Below are 27,550 nucleotides of genomic sequence, written 5' to 3'. Positions count from 1 at the left end.
ACATTTGGAAACTGTACTTTCTACTCCTTTGATAGTTTTTCTAACCTGTGCAGAGGTGGACACAATGTAAAACCAACAACAACAAAAGTAAATAGTGACAAGTATTAACAACGGTAGTTGACCTCGATTAATAGAGTTATTGGGGTCATATAAGGTGGAAACAACATGGACAGCAGCGAAATGGAAGAACAGGAACCAGGGAGCATTAATGATGACGGCAACAGATTTGGACAAGCAAGACATTTCCCATCGGCCTTATTTAACCCATAATGTTCAGGTCAAATTTGACATATGACAGCAATGGGGGGAAAAAAAATATCCCATATGTCATTCTTTCACCCTGAAATGTTCCCTAAAGTGACCCAAAAAAACCCCACAAAAATCAAGTCAAAAGTGACATTTGACAAATGTCCACTAAAATGGATTCACCAGTATGTGTGAAACCAAGGAAAATGTCTATAAATGGTGTATAAATGCTGTGTACGTGGCATAAATCCAGATCTTTGAGGGACAGTAGTAACAGTGATGCACCTATTGATGTTTCAAAGGTCAAGAGTCTAAGTCATGTAACTAATGTATTATTCATATATTTTTAATGGGACAGTGGGGACAGTGTTCACATGGGAGTTTGAGCCAATCCCGGAAACTGTCTGTTTTACCCCCCAAAACAGGCTATTATTACAGTTCACAGGAGCCCTTAGCAATCACGTGACTTTTTCTTTGTACTCTATGATCACTTTCAATTAGTGAAATTGTGCCGGTGTCCCAGTATTCAGGTGAACATACAGAGAGAACACATTACTGCTGGCTGCCCAATTGAAAAAAAAAAATATTATTATTTTTGCTAAACACAAAAACCTAACTACTGCATACACAATCAATCACACAGACCTTTTGCATACAATTGGGCACCTCGCCAAAAAAAGGTGTGACCAAATCCTGTGTGGTGCGACCAAATGAAAAAGTCCCCCTTGGCCCCCGCCACCCCTTGGAACTAACTGGAAAAAAAAAATCTACCGATTTTTCGCAACCCTAAATTGGTCTCCCTCCGTGCTGAAAAAAATACTATGATACTATGAACTTTGTTGATGTTGTCAGCTCTCAAGTGAGGTGGATGGGGGTCTAGTTTTGCACAATACACTTTTATAGACATATAGGGCACATAACACACTTTGGGGGGGGGGGGGGGGGGACAGTCTTCGCCCTACAACTCCCCTCCAACTTTAATGCACCACACAACTAAATTCTCAAGTACTCTGTATTCCTATTGAAGTAACAGTCTGAGTACTTTCGCCATCTTTGCCAGCCAAACCTGCTGCTCCCTGAGGCCTGCTGTTTGCGAAACACACCATTACGATTAAACAAAAACCACTGACATTCGCGGCGTGCTCGGATGTACAGGTGGCGAATTAAAAGGAATAAAAGGCATGGCCGTGTTCCCGTCCCGCAACCGCATTGCTCCCCAGGGGTCACTGAACGATCGGATGATTACGAGAGTGGCGCCGGTGATGGGTTTTGGCTTTAACCCTCGCGTGATATCAGCCCGATCGCACGCCTACTGGGGGATTGGGAACAGATGTGATGGATACCGCTATCATCACAGCACCGAATGAGGCAATATTGTTGGGGAAAGTGTTCTTTCCAATCTAAGCCAAGGCACATCCGGCATGACTTTGAACCATTCGTTATCAGGCCGCACAGAAGTTGTATTTTGAAAATCAGGTGCAAACAGTTTTCATAAATCCACTCAATTTTTTGCAATAAAAAAAAAAAAAGACTCTGCCATGGATTTCCCGGAATCGATGCACATTCATCTGAAGCAATTCATAAGTCGCCTATAAAGACGTTTCACACTGAGAGGCTCGTTATTGCCTTGAGTTGTTAATAAAGCCTTGCATCATGGAGTCTGCCGAGGCGTCTGTTGAACCATTTTTACACAATATGACACAAATCTGAATGGCAACCAGTGGATAAAGAATGAGAAAAATTATAATTCAAGAAAAAACATGGAACTCTTCTCACTTACATCATATAAATTTGCTGCTGTTAAGTAGTTGTAGAACTATAAATATTCACACTGGTTTTATATGTAAAGCTATAGTTATTCTCTGTCAAATGTATTTGTGTTCATATTTTTGGGTGTCTGATACATATTAATTGGATTTACAGTAATTCCAGATTTCTCGTTTCTAAGTAACCGCAATCTCCCAGTGTGAACCGTAACACCCGTCATGAGCGTGAGTTGCCAGCGTGAGTGTTTGCACACACTCGCGCATTCGAGACATTGGCAGTGCTGTAAAACAGTATCGAGTAATGAACGGGAGGGATATTAGACACAAAGCCAGCAGGTCCTTTTCAAGTTTTCAAGGAAAAAAAGGTTTTGGGGCTTTTTAGAACAGTTACTCTAAGATTTATTTAGAGCTCAATAATTTTTTAAATAGCTTTGTTTATTTAAATAAGTCACTTTTCTGAGGGTTTTCCATTCTCAAAAATCCTATATATTTTTCTGGCATGTAGGAAATGACCTTTGGATGGAAACGTAATGCCACTGGAATTTTGGGAAAATGTACATGGTAGGCATTGTCTATCATTGGTAGACCCACAAAAAGTCTAAAAATGTTGACCATCATGTTGGGGGGGGGGGGCCTTGGGGGGAAAAGGAGGAGTTGTAATACTTTTTCAAGATAGTATAAGAATGACATGAGTCCGCTGTAAAGACACACTTGCGAGGAGCAGCTGTGCTTTTGTAAACCCGCTTGTGTCCGGAATTTTCTGTAAAATAAATCCTTCGAAGGACCTGTTCACCGATCTCCGGTCTGTATTCAGAAAATCAGGATTCTCTCTACCCGAACAACAACGAACACGCGGAAGACAAAGATAGTCTTCTTTACAGTGCCCAGGGCTCTATACTGCAGATATAATAACTCTTCTCTGATTTCCTTTTAACTCTGTATATTTGCCATTAGGTTCCCCAGCCCCGTCCGTCACTGTATAAAAACAACATTAACGCTAGTTTCTGCTGTTGCATATTTGCACTGAGTGGTTGCAAAAATATTTGTTATGGGATTAATTTCTATTATTGAGGCACAGAGTGTGCTCTGTTGAGCCAAGGCAGTCAGGCCACATTCTGTCCTCTCGTTTTAATGTTTAAAAACACCAGGCTGCTATCCGCTGCTGCATACTAATCATAATAAACACACACACACACAATCAAGCACTGGCATCCAAACAGACTTATTAGTGTGAGGCTAACAACATTTTAAGAGTTTGGGGATAACAATGGTCATTACCAAGCACACACACCCACAAACCGCAAAAGAAGGCTATGGTCCAGTGAGGAAACACAGTCTATAATGGTCAAGTGACAGACGGTGATTAATTGATACATCAACAAAAGGCACTGTGTCCGTGTGTTAAGGTCACTACACGCTCTTTTTAATTGAATTCTTGTATTTGTGTCTGCGAGGATAATGGAGCGACGCACCGGAGCAGAGAGGAACACGTATTGTTCCCGTTCCGCTTTTTTTTCCCGTTGGAACGTCTGCTCCATTGGTCGCCCGTGCCGTGGCAGCGTTTCAACGTCATTAGGCCGCCGACACAAAATCTTTAAACAAGGCCGTCCTCGTAAATATGTGCGTACACCTGAGCGATTAACGATGCTTTAAGAGGGATGTTTTACTAAAAACTTCTCCCTGCTAATGAGGGCGGCATTAGGGAGTCTTAGGTTTTCCAGGATTTAGAAGCATTTGGTTGAAAAGGAACTCACTGCGATTAGAAAAGAAACTAAGTTGCAAAACGGAATTATTGAAATATTTTGCTAACAGGACCACGATGCAGAGGTTTTATGGACATATTCTGGGGGAAATAACGTATCCTAAAATCCCGTGAAAGTGAGGCTTTGTAAAGAGCTTTGGGCACCATAGCGTCACTGCTATGTGAAAAACTCATGTCCTTTTTTTTATTTTTATGTTTTTGGTGTGAAACTAAATCCAGACATCCCCAAAAAAATAAAATAAATAAAATTTAAAAAAATTGAAAAAATGTAATTAAGTGTTTTCACATAGCGGTGATATGATGTACATAAAGTGCTATATTAAAAAACAGTCCATTTACCATTTACAATTTATGTAAACAAAGACGTGAATCACAGAGAAACTTGTGATACACTGGCGATATTTTGTCATGGTTTCCGAAAATATCACGCGATTATGCAAAAAAAAAAAAAAATCATATCTTGTGGAAAATAAATAATCTATCTATATATATATATATATATATATATATATATATATATATATGTGTGTGTGTATGTTTTGGGGATGAAACTGAATGCAGACATCCCAAAAACGTAAAAATAAGCAAATTAAAAAAGCTATGGACATAAGTGTTCTTCACATAGCAGAGACGATATATAACATTAAGAATCAGTGAATTTATTTAACTCCATTTCACTTGCTGAGAAGGTGTTTATTTATCCGAACTGGACTAATAGTGGCAAAGTGGCTATTTTTGGAAACAAACACAAATTAGTCACAAAAATAAGCATCAATCAAACTCGGAGGATGACATGACGTCATTAAGTTCCGCTGAGATCAAGTTAGCGTAAACTTCAAGGCGAAAACATAATAGCCCAGGTGTGGGCGGAGACAACCCGATTCTCTTTTAAAATGCCACATTGACAGAACAATTGCATTTTCTGTTCCGTTTGAATGATCACATCTGCCATGATTAAAAAGAAGCAAGGAAAACAACAGCAGGGTGGAAAGAATATCAAACACAGAATGTTTGAGGTGGAGGTGCTGTGGTTGATTTTTGCTTTAGCAAAAGCACAAAGTACGTGTCCTCGGCGTCCAAATCCAAAAGAACTGAACAGAACAGACCCATTGAATAGTCAAGATGGTGGACAGTAGAGGATGCCGCAAATCTCCCGTAAGATTGAGTCACCCCGTGTTTGTGAGTCACGCTCCGAGGAAAGAATTCCACGTCGACATCAATGCGAGAAAACCTTAGAGCTCAACGCGATTGTCTTTCAATAACGAGACAGGCGCGTCGATCCCTGCCTACGCGGCTCACAGCTAAACATACAGTGGGAGGTCGGGTGGGCGTGAGGTTCAAGAAAAGAACGCCGAGCGAAACGCTGAATGGAGAAATAACAAAAAGCATCTTCCCTCGAAGAAAATGTGGAAATTTGTTTTTTCCACCCTTTTTTTTCAGCAATATTACAAAGTAACGGCGCCTTGACATGGTCATGATCACGTTTTCTAATCTCGAGCCCTTTTCACACAGCCTACAACATAGTGTTTTTTTTTTGGCTTTTTTTTTGCATTATTCTGGTATTCAGTAGAAATGGGAGCGATTGAGGGCAACTGACACTTATTTGGCTTTAGAGGCTACCAGAGCTGGAACAGAAGCGTGAAGGTCCCGTGTGTGAGGGCATTCCAATCGTGGCCCCAAACCCACCCGATCCCTGTTACATTGAAAGCAATTGTCACGTCAGACCGCGGCATCTTTAACTGAATGACATTTTCAGTTTTCTCATTTTTGGTCCTTGTCGCTTGCTCATCCCTGTCCGATCTCCACCTGCAATTGTCAAAAGGCTCGCCAAACAGCCGTTCTCATCCCTCCGGTAAGGAGGAGGAGGGGGGGGGGGTCGAGGTTAGCTCTGCGGCTCATCAAAGTGATCCCTCCCCAGGGGAAGGGCACGCCTGACACCTGGGTGACGACCCGCAAGGAGGTTGTGAGCGGCGAGAGGCTAATGGGCAGCTTGAGGGGATTACCAGTTTAGCCGCTGGGATTACTGGAACGCTACACACTCACACAAAAAGACACACTGGCGAGTGTATTTACCAGACTGGGAAAGTCATCCAAGACATTGGCTCACTGGCTCTCAGTGGCCTGCAATTCAAAACAATCCCGCTTAAGTCGACAAAAGCGCCAGGATCTGAGTCAGGCGCTTGTCACACCAAGGTAGTCCGACGTCATTACGACATTCTTGTCGGAGACGTCGAACTTGCACGACGAGGCGCCCAACAAGTGTTTGTTCGTTTCTCGCTCCATTATGTTAAGTCCCCGATACATATTTATGAAAAGTGGAACAGTGGGTACTTATCTTTGTCCTTCCGAAGATACTGTGAAGACCGCAAAAAAACTCTTAAGATCTGCCATTTATAATTCAGTGCCGAGGAACATTATGCACTGTGTTATTAAAGAAACATAATTCCTAATTTCAGCCCTTTTGTTTTCTTTTCTTAGAGTCAAAACAATTCACTGTAGCTCACATGCTTGCAAGAAAAAATACAAGGAGCACAAATACCACCGGTGTGAATCTCTTAAAAAGTATTTTACTGAATTTAGATTTTACATGTTTTTTCAACATCCAAAAAACCTCTTGCCTGCACACAATTTTTATATTGTACTATATAATGTAGTTGCCCGAGTTACATTCTTTCAAATGTTCGTGGGGGGAGGGGGGGTAGCCAAAATTTGTAGTAGCCTGCCACAGATACAGTAAGTGTACATGTGACTACAGCTTTAATGTCTCATTTTGCAGCATTTTAAAATTCCGACAAAAAATAGCCGATCAGATAAGTGGAAAGTCTAATAGCAACCTTTTTGTAAAGACTTTTTTTGTTAGAACATTTTATGGTGCGGTCATCACAGTATAAACGAGGCTTTCATCAATCACTGAAAGGTGATTCTCCCCATTGTAAAAGCCAAGATTGATTCCGGCGAAGTTGCGGAAGCAGAAGACGCCCAGACAATGGCAGCCAGGAGTCCATTTTTAATAAGCGTCAAAAAAGGACGACAATGACACAACGGTAGATGTATTTTTGACTCATTCATTGAATGCCACACGGTGTTCTTTTGAGATTACAATTGTAATCTGCGGCTGAAAGGAACGGGAGGCCGGTTATCGCCGGCGAATAAATGACGTTGACAAAATGAGTGGAAACAGACACGGTCGCTGAAGTAATATTCGAGAGGAGAGATGAAGGAGTCCATTACAGGTGCAGACAGAGACAGACTGTGCACGGGAAGATAGGAGATAATGGACAGCAAGTGATAAGCTCGACATACGCAATATATAAAGCACAGCTCAAATACTGTATCTCATTTTTACAGCAAAAGCCGGGAAATCCCTGACAGGAAACTGCACGCTCGAAGAATACGCTTCATGTAAAAAGCAATTTCCTAAATGGTTGTTAGCAGCTTTGAAACTTCCCGTGAAAGCTTTTTTCCCGCCCCCCCCCTTTAAATAAAGTCAGCTGAGCGCCAATTACAACATATCAACTGAGACAGCCAAATGTCCTGAGTTCAACTTGTAATAGTTTCAACATCCACTCACTGTTATTAAATGTATTCTGGCCACTGTAGCATTACACTCATTTGACATGTAATTACATTGTGCAAAATAAGCAAGCACAAACGATATTGTGGCATATACATAATATTAGCACAGGTAGCAGCACCTGGGGAGTTAAATTACCTACAATTAAATGGATTTTTACATTTGAATTATTCTCTATATTAAATCAAATAAATTAATCAGTGAATTACAGGCCCTTACAACTTTTCTAATATATTAGATAGCTTTTCTTCAGGAATTCGTTTTAATCCAATTTTTTAAATCTAATTTGTACTGTTTATCTTTTTCACAAGGAAGATGGAGCCAATACCAACTGACTTTGGACAAGATGCGGGAAATGTTTTATTTTGGATATATATAATCTAAATTATTATGATCCCCATAGATCAAAGTGTAAAAGTGTAAATGATTTTAAAGCTAGGTTAAAAATCTATTTTTTCCCCCATACTTATTTTTAAAGCATTTTTATAATCATTTCCCCCCCAAAAATCCTATTCCTGCGCTATTCATTTGTTTATAGTAATTTTAATAAACTAGTGTTTATTTCTTTACTTTGCTTTTAAATGTCTTCATTTTTTAAATGTTTATTTTCCCATTCGCTTTTAAATGTCTTAAATCATTTTGTTTGCAATTGCCTTTGAATATGAAGCCATCTTATGTATGAAATATACACTATGTATACACTATACAGTATAAATAAAGCTGCCTTGCTTTTTTTTCTTTTGTTGGGGGTCATTTATTTACATTTAGTATTCACCAATTTTATTAAAAACATTTTATTTTATCAAAAGATAGCTAGCTTCTCTGATTGGCTGGGGAAGACCAGATGGTTCGCCTCAATTATAAAAAAAAAAAAAAAAGCATTATGCTGTTGCGGTCACCAAATATGGTTCCTTAAAATCAATTGTGTATTCTTCACTTCTCGACAAATGAGCGATGTTGGTCAACAAATTGCCACAAAATGTTATAATGGAAAAATAAAGCCGCCTCATATCACCTCTTCCATCTTCGTATAGGCAACATTATGTGGATGTTAGAGCTTGCATACACAAACACAAAAGACTTGCACAACCAAACAAACACACACACACACACACACACACAAACCCGCGCACACCTCTTACCCTCCCACAGGGCAGAACTGATGCGGCAGGAGATGAAATATGACAACCTCAGGGGTAAACACACCTCCATTGGAACTCCACACATACACATTTAGTGCACAGCTACATAAACACACCATTCATTCTCCCCTAAAATATATTTTAGCAACATCAAAAGTGTTTTCATGACCTTTTGTATTTGTACGCTACAGTTCTCTGTGTTTATCCCTTTGAACATGCTTCTTTTTTTTTTTCTTTTTTTTTTTTGTACATTGTACTGTGTTGCGTCTATGTGAGTGACCCCTGAATGTCCTCCTGCAGGAGAAAATAAGAGAGTGACTTATCGAGTGTAAAGTGGGCATTGCAGAAGATTACACGCAACAAAAACAGGTCAGGACCGGAACACACAAAGACCAGCTTGGATGGCAACATGATACAAATGTGTTGTATTATTTAAGGCCAATATAATAAAATATACTTAAAAAAAAAGCCGCAAAATGGAATTATATATATCCATAAAATCTTCAGCAATTTAGTGTCACCCATCTGTCAAGGGTACCTGCTTCTAATTTGGGCTTGTTTTGGCAAATTCACGAGTAGTGAGTTTTTCAAAGTACGAGCCCTGGAAATTGTAGATATGAGCCAAAATGGCCACCCAAAATGGTCAACTTCCTAGTCAACTTTCCTTCCTGCAAACACTCACACGGAGCATGGAGAAGACATTAAGGCCCCTTTCACACTGCACTTATCTGGGCACAGCTAGCGGAGCAATTTTGTGTGATTTTGGCAGAGTTATTTACAGGTAAAAGCATGAGGAAAATGAGTTGGACAGTTCAACAAAATATTTTAAGAATTTATAGAACCGATTGTCCCTTGTATCGTCCCACAACATGAAAACAACTCAGCAAATTGTTTTGGAGCAAACATTTTGAAGAAAATATTTTTTTGTGCGTGTTGTTTACAGTGCGGTGCGCTGTCACACGGAGTAAGTGCAGTGTGAAAAGGGCTTAGCACTGAAATAACCACATAGTAAATGACCTGAGCTGGAGACGATGCTTCTACTGCGTTTAGCTACAATGAAATGCAAAATATGACAAAACCTTCCTGGTTTCATGCACTAATAAAGACAAATTGAGCACTATGATGGTAGTAAAGGTGCAATTGTCTGTGTTCGTACCAGATCTCATTAGATTGCGGCAGTCGAATCCCCAAACAATGCAGACGCTTGAAATCAAAATAGGCCGCAAACATTATATTCCCATTAGCAGTCCATTGAGTGAAAATGCCCGTAGTAAATCTCACCAGACAAGCAGCCGAAACTTTGCTCACCTTCTTCGCCCCCCCAAAAACCCTCTATTGAGCTGTTTTTTTTTTTACCCCCAAAATGGAGGTACAGCCACCGCAGCGCAATTGAAGACACACATTACGACATCTTAACTTAGTAGGCAAGTGCAGCAACCTCCTCGCCCTCTCCCCTCGACAACAATCTCATGTTTAGCCCCAAGTAACCTTGTCGTTCACCCCGCCGACCCAACTCAAGATGGATGCCCTACACTCCAGCATATATACCCTCGCATTGATTGGTTTTCTAAGGGCTTATAAGTTCCTCTGTTTTTTTTCTTTTTTTCTCATCTGACCTCAATTGTACTCCTCATTGCCTGGTGGATAGCATGTCATCATATTGAGTGCGCAGAGAGACTCACAGCGGCAATAATAAACTGACGACAAACAGAAATTTGCTTCCAAAACCAAACGACACAGTTAAATCTACAAAATGCTTTCCCGCAGTAAATTCTCATGGTGAATTATTTATCTTTTCTTTTTCTTTTTTTTCATGTGGTGCTGACTAAAGTAAATGATGAATCATTTTGCAAAGAAGCTGACTTATCACACATAATCAGCAAACAACTTCAAGACGACTATAAGACTGTAAACTAGGGGTGTGCACACTTTTAAATATGTGGCAGCCACTTTGATATTTTTCACCACTTTGTCATAAAACAACCCAATAGCTGTAGATCAAAACTATACTGTACTAAGCAATTATACAGGCAAAGAAGGACTGGGGGAGGCATTGTTATATATAGCTGATAAGATACATTTCGGGGTGGCCAGTGGCCCTGGATGTCAATAAATACGCCCCTGCTGTTAATAATAAACATACAACTCATTTTCCTAACTTTAATGAAAATAGCTGACAATTTCATGCAGTCATACATTTAACTCTTTGACTGCCAGACGTTTTCAGAACAGGGATGCCGTGGGTGCCAGCCGATTTAAGCATTTTTGACTGATCTTTCAAGGTCCACAGAAAATTATGTGTTTGGACTATGGAAACACACATACTACCAAATGAAAGATTGGACTCTCATCTTTCATCAGAAAAAAAAGTTTGTTTCTACCTTATTCCGTTTTTCAGTAATCAACAATAGAAAATGGTTAGTTTCACCTCTGTTTTGAAAAAAACGTCTTTTAACGTCTTTGGCACTCCTCCATAGGATTTTACTAAAAGTTATATAACGTTTTTGGCAGTCAAAGAGTTAAACTTCTCATCTCCTGGTTGTGAGGCACACGCTAAATATAAACATTTACAATCCAAAGGCATTATTCCAAACTGGTCTTTGTTGACGAGCCCATTCAGTGTACGCGAGTCTGGCGGCGAGTTGAGCTCCTGAATTCCCAAATTGAAAAATGTATTCCTCTCGTATGCGTTTAGGGTTGGGTGGACTTGGCTTGACCAAAAAAATAAAAAAATAAATTGACGACTCACAATTATTTGTGGCTCATTAGGACTGTTCTTTGTAAAAATGTTAATACTTCATTCGCCACTTCAATGACTTTTATTTACTTTAGAAATGACATTTCGCAATATTATTTGCCTCCTCCATTTTTCACCAGCCGCGTCTAGCTGCAACCCCTACTTTATTGACTTAGCGATACGCTTGCCGCATGTGTACAACGCTCATATACCAGACGCTGTAAACAAATTTCCAAAGATTCCAGCCTGAGACGCGGCGGATCGAAGCCAATCAGACGCCCAAACACAACCCCCTCGGTTTGCATTGAGGCCCCTGAGAGTAGGCTCGAACGTATTGAGTTTGTTTAGCACAAAAATAAATATGGCCGGCGCGCACACACACGCATTGATGAAACATTCACACAGCTGAAATTTGAAAGGGTGTTTATATGTCAAACTTTTTACATAAAGTGCATAAAAAAATACATGTGGGGAAATGAACAAGACATTTTCTGTTGCTGTTGTTTTAATAGGATGGAAGAATTTATAGCTGACTGTTGAAAGCTTTTTTTTGTGTGCGTTATTGTGTTTAAACGTCATTAAATGCACGTTCCTGCTTGCAAAAGATAAGCACTTTTGCATTTTCTTTCCCTAACCTGAAATGAACTGTGAACGGATTTAATTCTCTTTTCTTTTTTTGTTTCTCAAGTTACTGCGCCTCACATTTTTAAAAAATGTTATTGGATGTATAAAAGTACAGTATAAAACTTATTACTTACTAGTTTTCCCTTAAACAACAACTTTAAGTTACTCCAAGCAAGCCACTCTGTGTTAGCGTTTTTCAGCCCCAAAATCTCCCCAACGATCACTTTGTTACCAACCGTAACAAAGTTATTAAGTGTGCATTTAAATTATAGTTTTTAGGTGAACTAATGAATACACACACACTCACACGCACGCACATACCAAAATAAATAAATAAATAAATTAAATTAAATTTAAAAAAAAAAGAGCAATGATGATGACATGTCAAATCGGTAAAATTAGCGAATGAACAATACTGAGCTCCCCAGAAAAATAAAAATTAAAATTAAAAAATTATAGGTCACAAGTCAATTTGAATTACAACCAGGGAGTTATATATAAAAAACAGAAGTCAGGGTAAGACGGGAGGGGGTAAAAAAAAAAGAAAAAAAAAAGTGTGAAACTGTATGCAAATGTGTCAGGTTGAATTAACATGAAACATGAGAGGAAGCAGCGTCCCGCCTGTCAATCCCGTGAGAGGCTCGTACTGTATGAGCAACTTTTCCCGGAGTCGCATGAATACATGCATGGCTAACTTTCCCAACATGCGCGCAAAAATCCGCACGTAAACAAACATAACGAGGCCGAATTGCCAACGTCCTTGAATCAGTGTTTTCTCATCCAAAGTGGCTGAATGTTGTCGTGCTGTCGGGCCAAGCAGACTTTTCGCACAAAAACCAGCGGCTGTCAGCGGGCCAACTTGGAACTGGCTCGATGGAACATGCGGCACAAGCGAGGTGCCCTTTAATTAATTATGAAAACTTGTAATTAGAACAAATTGTTGCCATTGAAGTAGTTAACTCATAAATAGATGTTGCGCTGATTAGGAAGTTGGGAGTGTGTCTAAGAAGTATGAACAAACTTAAACACATATTTGGTTTGTTTAATGAATATTTGCAATGGATTAATGTCAGAACATATTAACATACTAAGTAATAACTAGACATTTGCAACTTCTGGAGAAATTGCATGTGAAGGCTGAAAAGGCTGTCTAAAAAAACATAGAAGCATGTGGGATCATTTGGAATGATAATGAATGGCATGGAATGAGCTGGATATGTTGCAATGGTTTTAATTGGTCGATATATGTGGAAACTGGAGGTGAGTATGTAAATATTTGGCTGCACATGTTGAAGTTGGAATAGTTGGAATCTGTCATTTAATGTTGAGGGAGGAGTGAATAATGTAGAATATGTCCTAATATGGTAATATTTGGGGTTAAAAAAAAAATGTTGAAAATCATTCATAAGGTGAATTGATTCTAAGCAGAACGACTTCTATTTCAAATGGGAACTTTGTGAATCTGATGTTTTGAATGCACCAAAGGACATGAATGGTAAATAATTATTTGTGGTAATTTGGCCTCAATTGGAAAGAATAGGGAATTTAATTTAATAATTTTGAATTATGGGGAAACTGTGTGTTTTTTTTTGTTTTTTTAATATAGCTCTCATGGCATGAATTGTTTGAATATGTTGAAATTGGAACAAAATGAATCGGATTAATTATGTGGAAGAAGAAGTGGGTCAAAAAAATGGAAGGTACGAAAAGTAGGAATAAGAGCCGTCGCACAATGAATCCGTCCATCATTTTCTATTGTTGTGATTCTCCTCAATCGGGTCACAGGTTAGCCAGAGCCGAACCCAGCAGAGCTTGGGTTCACCTTGGACTGGTTGCCAACAAATCACAATACTGGCTTTCAATTGCAAAAGATTTACGCTTGTACCTTTGACCCTAACCTTAACCCTATTTATTTAAGATACGTACCTAAATAATTAGCAAGGGTTTAAGATTGTTATTTGTTGTCGTTGCCTTGGTTTTAAGATCACAATTCAAATTGGATGCAATGTGGAAACAAAATGCAAAGGATGTAACAGAACAGACAAGTGCAAAAGTAACAATTTCCAACAGTCACAAGCATTGTGCAATAAAAATGCAGATGGCATTTCTTATTATTCTTATTGCCAAGAGCTTATTACCAGCCACCATGTCCACGAGCCAGAGGCAGAGCTGCACTGTATTTGTTTACGGATTACAGTGCAAGGCAGGTTACACTTCATACACAAACGCAATGTACCATTACACCCTAAGTCAAAACTTGTTGTTTGATTCCTTTACTTATAGTAGTCAACTTCAATTTAAGCTTACCTATTTGATTCGATTCAGTCCAACTTTTCTACTAAACTGTGTATGTGTAAGCTACACGGAGGGAAGATTAGGACATTACCACTTACCTGTTTAGCTCATAGCGAGCCCCGTGAGCTCCTTTTGGGCAAATGTTTTCTCAATGTGTTTGTTCATTTAAAAAAAATGACATTTCAGAGCGGGAATTAAATTGCTTTCAATGGATTGTCTTTATGCAGCAAGTTTTGTTTTCCGCTTTTTTTTCCCTCTCAAAGCTCACATTAGACACTTCATTAAGTGACCAATTAAGCCCAGAAGAAATCATACGTACAGCGAAATGCGGACTGACTTTCACATTCAAGCTGTGAAGGCAATGTGGAAAAATACCAGTCAATTTACTTGCAGTCGTTTGCTACGTGAAGCAGGCAAATGCGAGTCAACCCAGGACGTCTTTTACTTTTGCTTTCCTTTTAACTGCTTTATCGCCTCCCTGGGCACCACAAAACCTAATCCCGCGTTCACCGTTTCTTTTTTGGCGTCTTCACACGGTATTTGAACAATAAACGCATCTTTGTTTGAGAATGCTGATTGTGTCAGGCTTCTAACGGATGCCAGCCAAAGCGTCCCATGGTGGGAGGACTGCTTTCCAGCAACTATCAGGAGGACTCATTTGCATCTTTTGATGACCCAAATCGCTTCCCCTCATCTAGGAATCGCGCCTCGCCTAATCTCATTAAATAAGTCGGACCTCTGCGTGAACCCTGTAGACTGCAGATTCTGCTGACTCATGTTGACAATGCAACCCCCAGACCTAATTCCCGAGGCGGTGACGCGCAGGTGTTTGCGTAACTTGGAGAAACAACTTTTTTTACCAAATTAAAAAAAAAAAAAAAAAAGTCCTAGATTAAGTTCTGATATACATTCGTAGCTTTTAACGTTGGCGTAACCTGCCAATGAACTTTTTCATTTGTGAAGCACAATTCTTTGCATCTTCCGGGTCACAATGCTGCAATCTGCACTCTTTTGCTGGGTGGAGCTGTTCTATTTACGGAGCCTCCGCCTTCCTGGCTATGTTGGCGCTCTAGTGTGTCAGGTTTTGCTTTAACCCTGGAGAACCCAAGAACCCTTTTCTTCTTTGGAAAATTATGAATTATACATTAAATGACTGCTATAAATTCACTGAACACAAAAATATGTTTTATTTTTTATTTTAACCCTTTATTCCCTAATTTAGGATTAGGGCCAAATTTGACCCTTTTGGGATTTAGGGGTATCATTTCGAAAAATCTGAATAACAAAAACTGTCAGTAAACTATTTATATTATATTATATATATATATTAACTATTTAGATTATATTATATATATTATATTAGATTATAGAATAATCAATCAAATTCACAGCTACATTGAACAATATCATTGTTTTGTTTTATTTGTTGCATTTTAGAACTGGATTTTGAATGTACAAACACTTTGGCCAATGGAAACAAGAACACAGAGACAAAATCACTGCTGGAAAAAAAAGGGTCTTTGTTATTTGAGTAGCAGAATTTATAGGGGCCAAATTTGACCCCGTGGGTTCTCCAGGGTTAAATTAAGCAACGCTTTGGGACAATCCTGATATAGAAGCCATAAAATGGTGGCAAAGCATTTAAAACAGAGATGATCATAAAGCATCAACACCATGCACCAAGCATGGACACAGTCATGAACCCATGTTACATCAACAACTATATTATAAGTTAAATTATTCAACAACAAAAAAATAAAATTTTCTTCACTGTATATGTAATTGTAAAAAAAAAATAATAATAATTTGAAACATGAATAATGGTTAGCTCACCTGGTCCTGAAGTTGGCCGGGTGCGGGTGGCCGTCGTATAAGGACAAAAAGTCGTATTCCTCTTCGATAGCGAACGACAAGAAGATGAGCTGGATGCGACTGCCTTCCTCCCCGACGATGACCCAGGTGCAGTTGGCCCCGTTGGGGTAGCCGTAGGGGAACCCCGGCGACTCCACGCTGCCGTTTCGGCCCTTCAGGGTGCCGCCGCAGGTGTAGATAAAACCTGCGAGAGAGATCAGAAGAAAACTTTTGTTTACCGCCGGTTAATTGAAGATGTTAAAACTGGAAACATAAAAGAGATTTTGCGTTTGGACAAATGGGCAAGATAGATAAATAAATCTATTGTACTGTAGTGCATTTTACATAAATGTAGTGGTTAAGTCTGTCAACAAAATCTTGTGTTTTTGATCCAAGTAATTTCCTTTGAGCTTTAGGACACATGTTTTTCCATTGGAAAAACAAAAAGTATTAAGACGGATTTGGGTTTGGGTGAAAAGATAAATCGTCTCACCAAATTTGGAGATTAAAATGATTGTAGACTGACCTGAGAAACTACAAAAGATTGGTAAAAAAAAAAAAATGCTGATACTGTAAATGCTTTTCATTGGAGCAATAAAAAAGAGTTATCTCCGAAGTTGTTCTTTTTTGTGTTTGTCAGAAAAAACTACAAAACACGACTTGCCATGGCGTTTTGATGAAACGTTGGAGACACGTGCTTTTCAATGTGAAAGATTTCTGAACATTCACTTTAAAACAACACAAACATATTGCCTAAAAAGAGTTTTCATTGTTTCCGCGGAGTGAACTTTGCAACCGTCTTAAAACAATTGTTTCATGTGAGGCTTGTATCAATTCACTCAGATGGTCATTTTGAAGACTGTACCTGTTAACTGTATTTAATCACGCTGGGATGAGCAATATGTCAAGCCAAAGTAAAAAATTTTTTTTTTTTAAAAACGTGAACAGTGATGAAAGTTCAACTTTTTCATGGCGAATCCATTAAACTTTAACAAAATGGTCTACCCACATTAGACAACATAGACAAAAATAGACATATTGAATACCTGCTTTCAATTCAAAATTTCATCAAAATTCGAGCTGTAGAATTCATAATATTCTTGACCTCTAAAATATGTACATTTTCATCATGACGCACGCGCTTGCAAACATTGGTGACTTTTGGAGCGTGTTGAGCCCCCCCTACATCAAAAACACCATTCAGTCATCCGAAGAAAAATAAACAAGGCCCCCTTGCGCCGTCTGATCCTAATAACATCGAAAAGTGGACAGCGGCAGCCTTTCCCTCGTCTTTCCCCCCTCGTTGTGTTTAACGTAACGCTCTGGCGGATTCGCTGACAAGTCCATCAGGGCTTCATCTGAACTTAATAGATTAGAGGATGTCTTGGTCCGAGATGAAGTGGAGTCATTAAATCGGATCGGCGGGTGAAAAGGGGACAGACGGGACTGCAGAGCAAACAGAGAAAAGGAAAGTTTTTTCACCCTATCTCGACGTTAGTCACCGTGCCAGAAAGTGAGGGAGGGGTGGTGGGGGGGGGGGGGGAGATGATTTAAAAGTCATCACTCAGAGCGAGGAGAGGTGGGTGGCGGCAAAAGAGCGGGGGAGGGCGGGTGGGAGGATGCTGCGTGAAACAAGATGGAAAAATATAGAACAGAAGCCACAGAGAGAGAGAAAGAGAGAGAATGAAGAGTACACAGGGGTAAAAGAGATTTCTAATTATGCTGACTGCCAGACCGAAACTGACAGCCATCCTCAACACACACACAAACAGTGCAAACCAAAATAAAAGACGCACACAAGCACAGCTACAAATAACCGCACAGTTTATAATCATTCCCGGTCGTCCTCGACTGTTTAAACCCATCAATCATCACGTAATTTCTTCATTCCGCCATCGCTAACCTCCATCGGCCACACCATATGACAACCCCCCCCCCCCCAAAAAAAAATAAAAAAAAATAGAAAATCAATGTTAACAGCTGTCGTGACCCATGTGACACGGGAAAGCGGTGCAAAAAATGTAATAATTAATTTCAAAATATTGTTTATTTTTTTAAACTGGTATCCGCATACTGCATAAAGAAGCTACAAAATGCTAAATGTTTTCTTGTCGAGTTAAAAAACAAACAAAACCTTCTTGATTGTCCAAAAGATAACTGCAAAGTGTGTCCAAACTAGTTTTGTCTGGAGGATTTACAGAAAGACACTAATTGGCAAACTGTCAAAAAGTCACGGAAGGAATCGGCCAGGTGCAAATATATTCAACAGTGCTAATGAGGATGCTGGAAAAGAGCTTGCCCACTCAGCAAAGGGAAAAAAAAATGGATGAAAAGCAGCTTTAAAGACTCGCTGGTTAATGAATGGGATTTCATTACTTGTCCATGGTAAGAAATTCATCTGGAATACCATACTGGGGCCCATTTCACAAAGCAGGTTTAGTGAGAACCCTGAGTCAATAAACCCTGAAATGTGGAGGCAACTGAAAACAGAGAAAAAGAGGTAACTTTAGCCCGTTTCGTAAAAAGAGGTTATTTAAGCTCTCGGTCAGTTACCGTAGTAACAGAGCAAATGAACCTAACCTGGTCGGTAGCAGGTTTATCACAATGAACATCGAGTTTTTCCCTGTGCCCGCCTCCTTTCTGCCACACACGACATTTCATTTCCTCATTCATTCAGTCCGCTGTGGCGAGTTTTTGCGTAAATACGTCTATAGTCCATAGCGTAAAGTCCACTTTTGTCACAAACGTGGCATGTCCTTTTTTTCCTTTCTTTTTTTCTGGAGAGCTCAGTATTGTTCATTCGGTAATTTTACCGATTTGACATGTCATCATCATTGCTCTCTTTTAAAAATAAAAATAAGAATTTTTTTTTTTTTTGTATGTGGGTGAGTATGTGTATGTGCGTGCGTGTGTATTCATTAGTTCACCTAAAACCTATTAAAAAAATCCCATACCGTTCACCTAAACCGAACACTTCCAGCCAGAGTCGTGAGGCCGTCAGGAGACCCGAGGAAGGACCAAAGAAAAGAAAGGAAAGTGAAATCCAGCACCGACCAGACACCACCCACCAGGCCACCAAAACCAGAGTCCTTCACCAACCCCAGAAACATCTAAATTCCAACAAATCAGGGATTTGGCATGTCCTTTTGACAATGACCCTATTGATTGCGCAGGGTATTAAATATTTGTCGTGAGATTGTTATCAGACCGTGCATACATATGATGGCATTTCCGGACCGTTATCTTTCTGAGCGGTATCGTTTCACATCACAGTCCATCACCTACATACACAACTTAATCCGTCCTTACATTTGCAACATTAGCAGCCGTAGTCACGCGCTCACATCACAGCATATATTGTGTGTTGCGCTCATATGCTCGCATTAAGACTTCCGGTTGAGAGGGGTAAAGAGTTACCCGTTGCCATGGTGACTCATCGAATCGTTTTAGTGTGGTGGTAATCCCAGTAATCCCAGGTGAAGCTACTCTGTGTTCAAATCAGATGTCCTGGAACCGAAAACGCAGCGTTTCCTATCTCAGTGTATGTCAACTCGCTGGTGTTTTGTTTTATTATTTTTTTTTCCCTTTCGGACACATTACATCCAAAAGAAGGGCAGACGGGTAGAAGCCATGGTTATATTATTAGTAACCCGTCCCCATTGATTCTTACTAAACGCATCGGTCATATACATTGATTAGTTCAGGGTTAGTTTGTTAAACCTGCTTTATGAAATGGACCCCTGTACAGTTAACAAGCCTTGACAAAAATATTAAAATGGTGAATGTATGATTCAAAACATACCTGACTCTAAAACAAGTGACTTTCAGTGTGGGTCGCCTTGAGATTGCAGTGGAAAGTGAATCAGCGGGTGAGCTGGCAGAGGCGGTAAGTAAGGAGATTTATTTCCAGCATTTCCATTACGGTAGACTACAGTCTTATATGCCACTTTATCACAAATAAATTGGATTGGACCTTTTCCTCCAAAACAACCATTGGGGCTCTCATACATGAGTAATATTGAATAGTACGAATGACTCCAACTGTGACATTTATTGTGGAGTGAAGAACGTATCTATCTTGCAAATGTATTCTTTATCCGTCCATTTTACAAACCCCATCTTTAAACCTCGTAAATGAGAAACTCAAATATCATTTCATTTTCTTTCAAATCTAAAAGGTACAACAGTTTAGATGCGTATACTGTACATACTTTTAATTTGTCCATTGTTAACTCTTTGACTGCCAAAAACGTTTAATAACGTTTAGTAAAATCCAAATGAGGGCTGCCAAAAGCGTTAAAAGACGTTAAGCACACACCTATGCAAAAAAAAAAAAAAAATCTGTATTTAAAACAGAACAAATATAAAAAGTCATTGTCAGTGCTATTTGCTTTCCAGTTATCCATGTTGTCCCGGTAACCAAAAAAATATTACGGCGAGATGACGAGAACGCGTTAAGCCCGTCACAATGCGTACACAGCCGGCAGGGAAATCAATTACGCGGCCTGTCATTTTCCACAAGGGGAAGAGGAGTCCTGTGATCAATACGCTCATTTGGTGATGAAAGCAAGCCTTTTGTTCAACCGCCGGTCACATCCAATACATTCTCGTTGTCCTGCTTCTCTGTTTGTCCGTCTCTTTCATCTACCGTGCAGCTTCACTTTAAGGGTCTGTTCTGTCCAATCTAACACTTTCTGATTTATGATAAAGAAATAGCTTTTTACCCAGTGGGGCAATTGACCAATCAAGTCACGCCACAGAGGTAACACTGTCCTGTCGTGTTTCTAATTGGAGCAAACTCCAGCGGTTAAATTCATGGTTGCAGTCTCAATTTAAAGCTCTCTATGTCTGTGGGCTGTTTTTAAGACAGGCCAAAAGCAACAGAGACAGTCAAAGGCCAAAAACGGAGGTATCGCCAAACAACGTGGGACCGAACGTGTTTGAAACGTCCCCCCTGGGGCTTGTCACTGAGCGCCCGTCAAACCAAGAATTAGACTGATCCCGTCAAACTCCTGGTCTAGACTATACCCTGGAGTGGTGCAGGCTAAATAAGGGAAATGCCTAGAGAGAGCGAGACTGAGGGAACACACGGGGCTGAAAATCAATTTCTAGGGCTGTCAGTCACTAGCAGGGGGAAAGGGGATGTAAATAAAAATGAGGGGCATGGGGGGAGGGGGGTGGGGGGTAAAACAAGAGATGGGATTGTGGTAAAAAGTAGATTGATGCAGGAAAGTTGAAATTGAGAATCAGGACTGCAATCGTGTCGGAGAGAGAGAAGGAAATGTCACCGGCAAATACACGGCAGACATGTTATAAGCAAAATCGATACAGTGGAAAAAATATTAAATTCTAAATCGGACTTAAATTTTGGGAGCGAAATGTCTCAACTGTGTTGAGATGGTATATTTGATGCATTCTGTGCTCGGCATTCCGACTTACTAATAATATTTAAAATGTTAAACATACTATTTATACAAGTACAATATAAATGTTTGCTTCATGCTTTGAATTAGGATGAATAGCCCCATCTGGTGTTCATCTAAATTCTGCCCAATTCTTCTCACAGCAGGCCTCATTTGCGTATTATCCAGCCATTCTGTCTAATTCCACATTGTCGTATTGAAAAGATATCTTAATAGAGTCAAATTGCCGTTTAGGGCTAATGAGCACCAGGCACGAAAATCGCTAATGCACTCACTATTTGAATAATAATAAGCCATAATGTGCACTTTTATCAGCATGCTGGCCTTGCCGGTAATAGCAGCTAAATGCTTAAGTTCGGTAAACAACTTTTTTTTTTTTATGTGCTTTCATTGAAAGTGGGTCAGCTGAGAGGTACTTTTGGTCAAGCATATTTTTGAGGGATTGTGCTCTTGGTGTTCAAGGAGAGCCCAGCGATGGTATAGAGGAGGGAAATTGTACAGAATTCGAGTATTTGATTGACTTCATCGGTCAAACATCTATAAAGCGGCACTCTGTCATGCGCGGCCAAACAAGGAAGTGACAAGAGCACTAAAGCCTTAGTGATTGGCAGCGGGGGGGTGGGGGGTGGGTAATGAGATGCTGATAAGCGTCATCTGAAGGGGGCGCTATTGATTACTCGAGTGTCATCCACGCTAACCCCGCTAATGAGACCCGAAGTGCAAAAAACAACACGGTGACGAGTCTCTTTTGTTTTGTTCCGTAGGTAAGACGTTGTGAGCTTGTTACTGGGGAAACTCGGGCGAAGGTATGTCGCCATGGTAACATTTGACCTGGTATGCGGGAAAACGGTGGATCCTGTGTTATGGAACGAGTTTTGGTTACGTAATTAATGTTTGGCATATAAAAGAGACGATCTTCTAAAACTGCTAAAATGCATACACAAATCGTCATTTTGGATCATTTTACCCTTTAAAACCCCAAACCGCAAAAAAATCACAAATTCACCTATTTACTCAACTATCCTCCATTTTTTTTTGCTGTTTTTGGTGGTCAAGTTAAAGGAATAAAAGCATTCTGGTATTTGGTGACATCTTGCGGGTTTTTGGTGCCAAGGAACTATGTTGACGTGACCTAAGGAACTTTATTAAGATAAAAGTAGTGCTTTAACACCATCTTGTGGCATTTTGATGTGGCTCGAGGAGTTGAATTAGAACAAAAGCAGATATTTCATATCATCTTGTTTGGTCAGAAAATGTGTTGACGTCAATTGAGGAACTATATTGAGACAACTGTAGCGCTTTGATGCCATCTTGTGGCACTTTGGTGCTAAGGAAATATGCTGTATTAAATTGAGGAGCTTCATTTAGACAAAAGTAGTGCTCTACCACCATCTTGTTAACTCATTCAAACCCAGCCATTTTCACTGAAGCAACCCCCTTCGCTATCGACTGTTTTACTGGATTTTGCAAGGCCCACAGAATATTGTGTTCTATTGCTATAAAAACATGGAACCTACCAAAAGAAAGATTAGGGTCTCCTCTTTCATCAGGAAAAAAAAAAAGTGCATTTGTATCTGTTTTCGTTTTGCAATATGAATATACCAAAATGTCGTCGTTATTCACATTCCTAGTGAAAACACTGTCAAAAAAAGCTTGTTGCAACATGGCCCTGGTTGATCTCTTATACTCTGATGCCACCTGCTGGCTTTTTAAAAATTTTTTTTTTAAATAACTGCGATTGCTATAAGCCACCTCTCCATGTCAGAAGTGTCATCAAAGCCTTCTGTATGATCTTGCATAAAAAAAAAAATGAAGAAGTTGTGATGGTCAACTGATGAACAACTGTGATGTAATTTTCAGTCGACACCAAGTGGCAAAATGGCCGCCCTGAGATGGCTGAATTTTGCTGCTTCATCACGATTCCACAAACACAATATTAATCAGAATGCCATCTTTAGAGATATATATAATATATATAACATATTGTTAATATTTTTTGGGGTTGATGGTCGCATTAATAAGAAAGACGACAATTCAACAACTTTTTTTGGAAGACAAAAAAAAAGAATATTCTCTCGCTAATTTGACCCATTTTCACTCAAAAGAGGCAAAAAGTCTTGAAAATTAAATCGCAACGTAAAGTGGGCTAGCCAAGCGAGCGGGTGCCATGTTGGGACGCCGCGTGACTCAATCAAAGCGTGGAAATCTTTCTTTTTACTGCGCTTCTTAATATGGAATCTCCTAACATCTTTCTCAGCTGGGGGAGCACAAGTTAGCGGGCGTTCCTTCCTCGGCGTCTGTGGGAGCTTCAAGTGGAGGCTGGCGTGCGGTTCATCCAAGAGGTTATTTACCCCAAAAAGTGTGCATTCAAACAAGCAAAGGTATTAAAACCCACAATCGTCTCTTCCCATTCATCTCTTTTTTTTTTTTTTTAAATGGCAGGCGTAGCTGCTTTAATCACTCACACACACACACACACACTTGCTCTCATTATGCTGTTGGGAGACAGAGCCTTGCTTAAAAAACAAAAGGAGGCTCCATTAGGAGCTGAACAGTCATTAGAAATACAACAATCCCGCTGCCCTAAATATGCTGGATCCAAGTCAGCTTTTTTTTTTTTCCTCTTCCTATTTTGGAAGGATTTAATGATTCCATGACTCAAAATCATATTTTTTCTCTGTTCATTTTTCAAGACAGTCATCAGCTTTAAGAGATGTCGTTTAAGGATTGCAAAGAAGCATATTATATATATATATATATTTTTTAATAATTTAAAATCGTTATCATGTGTCTCAATAAAAGGACTTGACATTCTTGGGTCAAAAAGACATCACCATTTCAAAACAACTTAATTGCAACCACCGGAAATAGACAACTCACAAAAGATTTACTAGGGTTGTGTAATTTCACACTTGATTAGTCGGCTGGAACTCCAGAGACCCAACTATTTGTAAACATGGAATTCAAAAGTCAATTTTCCATAATACGGCCCCTTTACGGCTAGCACACTGATGGACCTAATCACCATGACTACCTTGGCAGCCCAGATTCCAAAATGTATTTGTGTGACATCAGCAGACTCACCTAGCCACATCTCAATGGAATTTAGCAGAACTTTGAACAAAATGCATCTCGTGGAACATTCTCCATTTATTTGTAAGTAACTAATTTTGTCTCCAAAAGATGTTACGAATCCCTAATATATTAAATGTCACTGTTTGCGATAAATAAAAAGGCACATTTCTCGAGAGCAAGGCTGCCAAAACAAAAGATTGGATTGCCTTCCTGTTTAAGCTTTTTTTTTGTTGTTGTTTGAATAAAAAAAAGGGGGGAGAAGCTGGCTGTCAAAAGCGCCCGCCCGCACTCAGCATGCGTGGTTATGCTCAGCGGGAAGGAAGCAAACCTCATAAAGCGAACCACTTTACGGGCCAATATTAGATTTTGCTTCCCTCCAAAGAAGCGCCGATCTAATGCTCAGATGACAATTTGTTAGAGTGTAGAAGTCTGCCGCGGCGCAATTGCCCGATTTCATTTGCACATTTCCCTCGAAATATGTCTTAGCACTTTACATCTCAAATGAATTTAAGACAATAATCCCTCCAAAAGGAGAAGTATGGCTTTAATAAAACACGCAGAAGAGTGAAAAAGTTGTTTTTTCATTCCAAAGTCGGCAAATTTGGAACATAATGCTGCTGTACTCATTCAAAGTGTCAAAGGTAAAAAAATCATAATTCCTTTTCCGTCCCCGGATCGATAACGTCAAAGACTTCTCCCGTCTTTGTAATGAGCTTCCGGCGGGCCAGAGGTAACTCAATCTCATCCCGTCCGGCGAATTGTTCATTTTCATTACCGCTGCTCCGACTCATCAAGCGTGTCTGTGTCATAACTAATTGGCGGGCGCGCTTGTCTTCGGGGGGGGGGGGGGGGGGGGGGGGGGATTCGGCTTCTTATGGATTAATCATCACCTTGAAAGAACCCATTGCCCGTCTCCGCTGCTCGGTCATCCGTCACTGTAGCCGTGCGCTGTTGCGCAACATGTATGTATTGATAAATCAACGGCTGCCGATGGAGTCAAAAGTGGCACGCCGATTAATGACACGGTCGCTTTGGACCCAAGAAACACTTTGATAGCTGATTAGTCATAGCTTACAGCTTTTAAACGTGGTTTATATCTTTCTTTGCTGAGTGTCCATAATTTATCACTCACTTCAGATTTCACATCTACTATTTGACACAATGACGGAAAAAGGGGGGCTTGGCCTTAGAGACTATATTTTGTAGATCCCGGCACGGTATTGACGAGAATCATACCAGAGTAAGATTAATTTAGCAAAGCTTGATATCTGCATTTGAGTAAATAAACAGAGCCATCAGCACAAACCAAATCACAATAATACACATGAATTGTTACTCTTTTTTTTTTTTTGGAGTGCTTTGGAGTTCATTTTAACTATCATAACTGTGTGAGCATCCAATCTGGCAAGCGCTAAGACTTTTTTGGAAACCATTTCCACTCCTTTTTTTTCCATCTACTTTCCAGCTCGTTGCCAGTTTTTCAGGCAGCAGAACTAGATATTAAATCACAGTGAGGTAAAAAAAAGAAAAGAAAAAAAGAAAGAGATAGATTATGCAGAGCGCATTTTCGACCTAATTATGCTTTTCACTTGCCAACACAACACGGCGATGATGGAAGTGTATAAATTGAAAGAAATTGCAGCAAAATGTGTTGCTGGATGAGAGATCATTCCGAGTTTGTTAGCAGTCGCTTTCATTTGCATGTCAATGAATGTGTCTTTTAAACCGCGGAAATATATGACGTCCAAATGAGCTTTCACGAAGATAATCGTGTTCGGTTCTGCGCTCGGCGAGTCTTAAATGTAAATATAAGGTCACCCCGTTTTGCTTTTACAAGTGTTGAGGCGCGTTTACCATGATAAATGTCAAGTAGCTTGACTTATTGTCGGGACAAATGTCACCTCGGCATGCAAACATCCTGCACGGGGACAAAAACACACAGTCGTAAATCAGGGCATGCTGGGGGACGTGAGGGATTTTTCTCACGCTTTAACCTTTTGTTACGAGTCGTCAAGTGTGTGCGTGTCTTATTTAACAAACAAAAAAAGGTGATTACTGAGTGCATATGTAGACGACGTGTTGTGTTTCAAAGTATCTACGAGAACTGCTTTTTGCTCATTAACACTGCAGTTGTTTCAATTTAAATGCATCATTTCAAATAATTAACATGCAGACGTAACCGCTTGTTCTAATTATAGGTTTAAAAAAACATGCAATGCTGGTCCATATTTCAGAGGATTGATTAAATCCGTTTCTCTTTTTCAACTCTCGATACAATAAAAATGTGGAGAGAACCCAAATGCGATGTGGTTGTTGAGGTAATGTTAATTTGACTTTATTTGTTGCATTATTTTATATTTACTATGCAACGGTATTTGCCAACTCAGGAGCTTTTTGAACACACGGATCTGAGATCCAAACTAAGCACAAATATATAAATATATAGCTGAATATTCATTTGAATGTATAGATTTATCATTTATATATTATCAAACAGTCTAATAGTGTACGTATCCCTATGTGATTACAGTAAACAAAATCTTTCTTATTCTCCAAAACGCTTACCAGAAACCTCGATTCCCAACACACAACCTCTGCACCGTAAGGCAGATGTGCGAACGGGTCGTTCGCCCTGCCAGACCAAAGGGATGTTAAACAATCATTCTTCAGAAAAAACGAGTCGGAGCTGAAAATAATTCCTGTTATCGTGCTTCTTTACCTGGTGTCAAACTAAATAGCACGCCGCCATCTAGCGGTGTACAGTGAAATTACACTCTAAGTAAACGGGCGGTGGAGCACAATAAACTGCCCTAATATTTTAACATTCTAACAAGATATTTGATGTACAATGTATTTTATTATTATTATTATTATTATTATTATAGACCAGATGAATGGTTTATTTGCTCCACACATCACAAAAAAAAAAACAACTTTTTGAATGGAACTGAAGCCAGAGTGTGATTTCAGTACCCTGGACAGCAACTCCATTTATTATCTTGAGTTCACTGCTATTCGGATGCAACCAGAAGCAAATCAAAAGTGTGATTCGTTC

At 39.7% G+C, this 27,550-nt stretch overlaps 1 protein-coding gene across 1 annotated transcript in view; it reads right to left on the bottom strand.

Annotated features, from left to right (window-relative positions):
* csmd3b (CUB and Sushi multiple domains 3b) overlaps window positions 1-27,550 on the bottom strand; it is a 346,686-nt gene that overhangs the window by 199,422 nt on the left and 119,714 nt on the right. Inside the window, exon 5 of the mRNA XM_077547793.1 lies at window positions 15,980-16,202. Coding sequence (XP_077403919.1) covers window positions 15,980-16,202 — 223 coding nt within the window. The remainder of the gene's footprint in view (window positions 1-15,979; window positions 16,203-27,550) is intronic.

Source organism: Vanacampus margaritifer, chromosome 17, assembly GCF_051991255.1.
Source record: "Vanacampus margaritifer isolate UIUO_Vmar chromosome 17, RoL_Vmar_1.0, whole genome shotgun sequence".
NCBI lineage: Eukaryota > Metazoa > Chordata > Actinopteri > Syngnathiformes > Syngnathidae > Vanacampus > Vanacampus margaritifer.
Note: the sequence above shows the minus strand (reverse complement) of the source record. Positions and strands in the feature narration are given on the sequence as shown.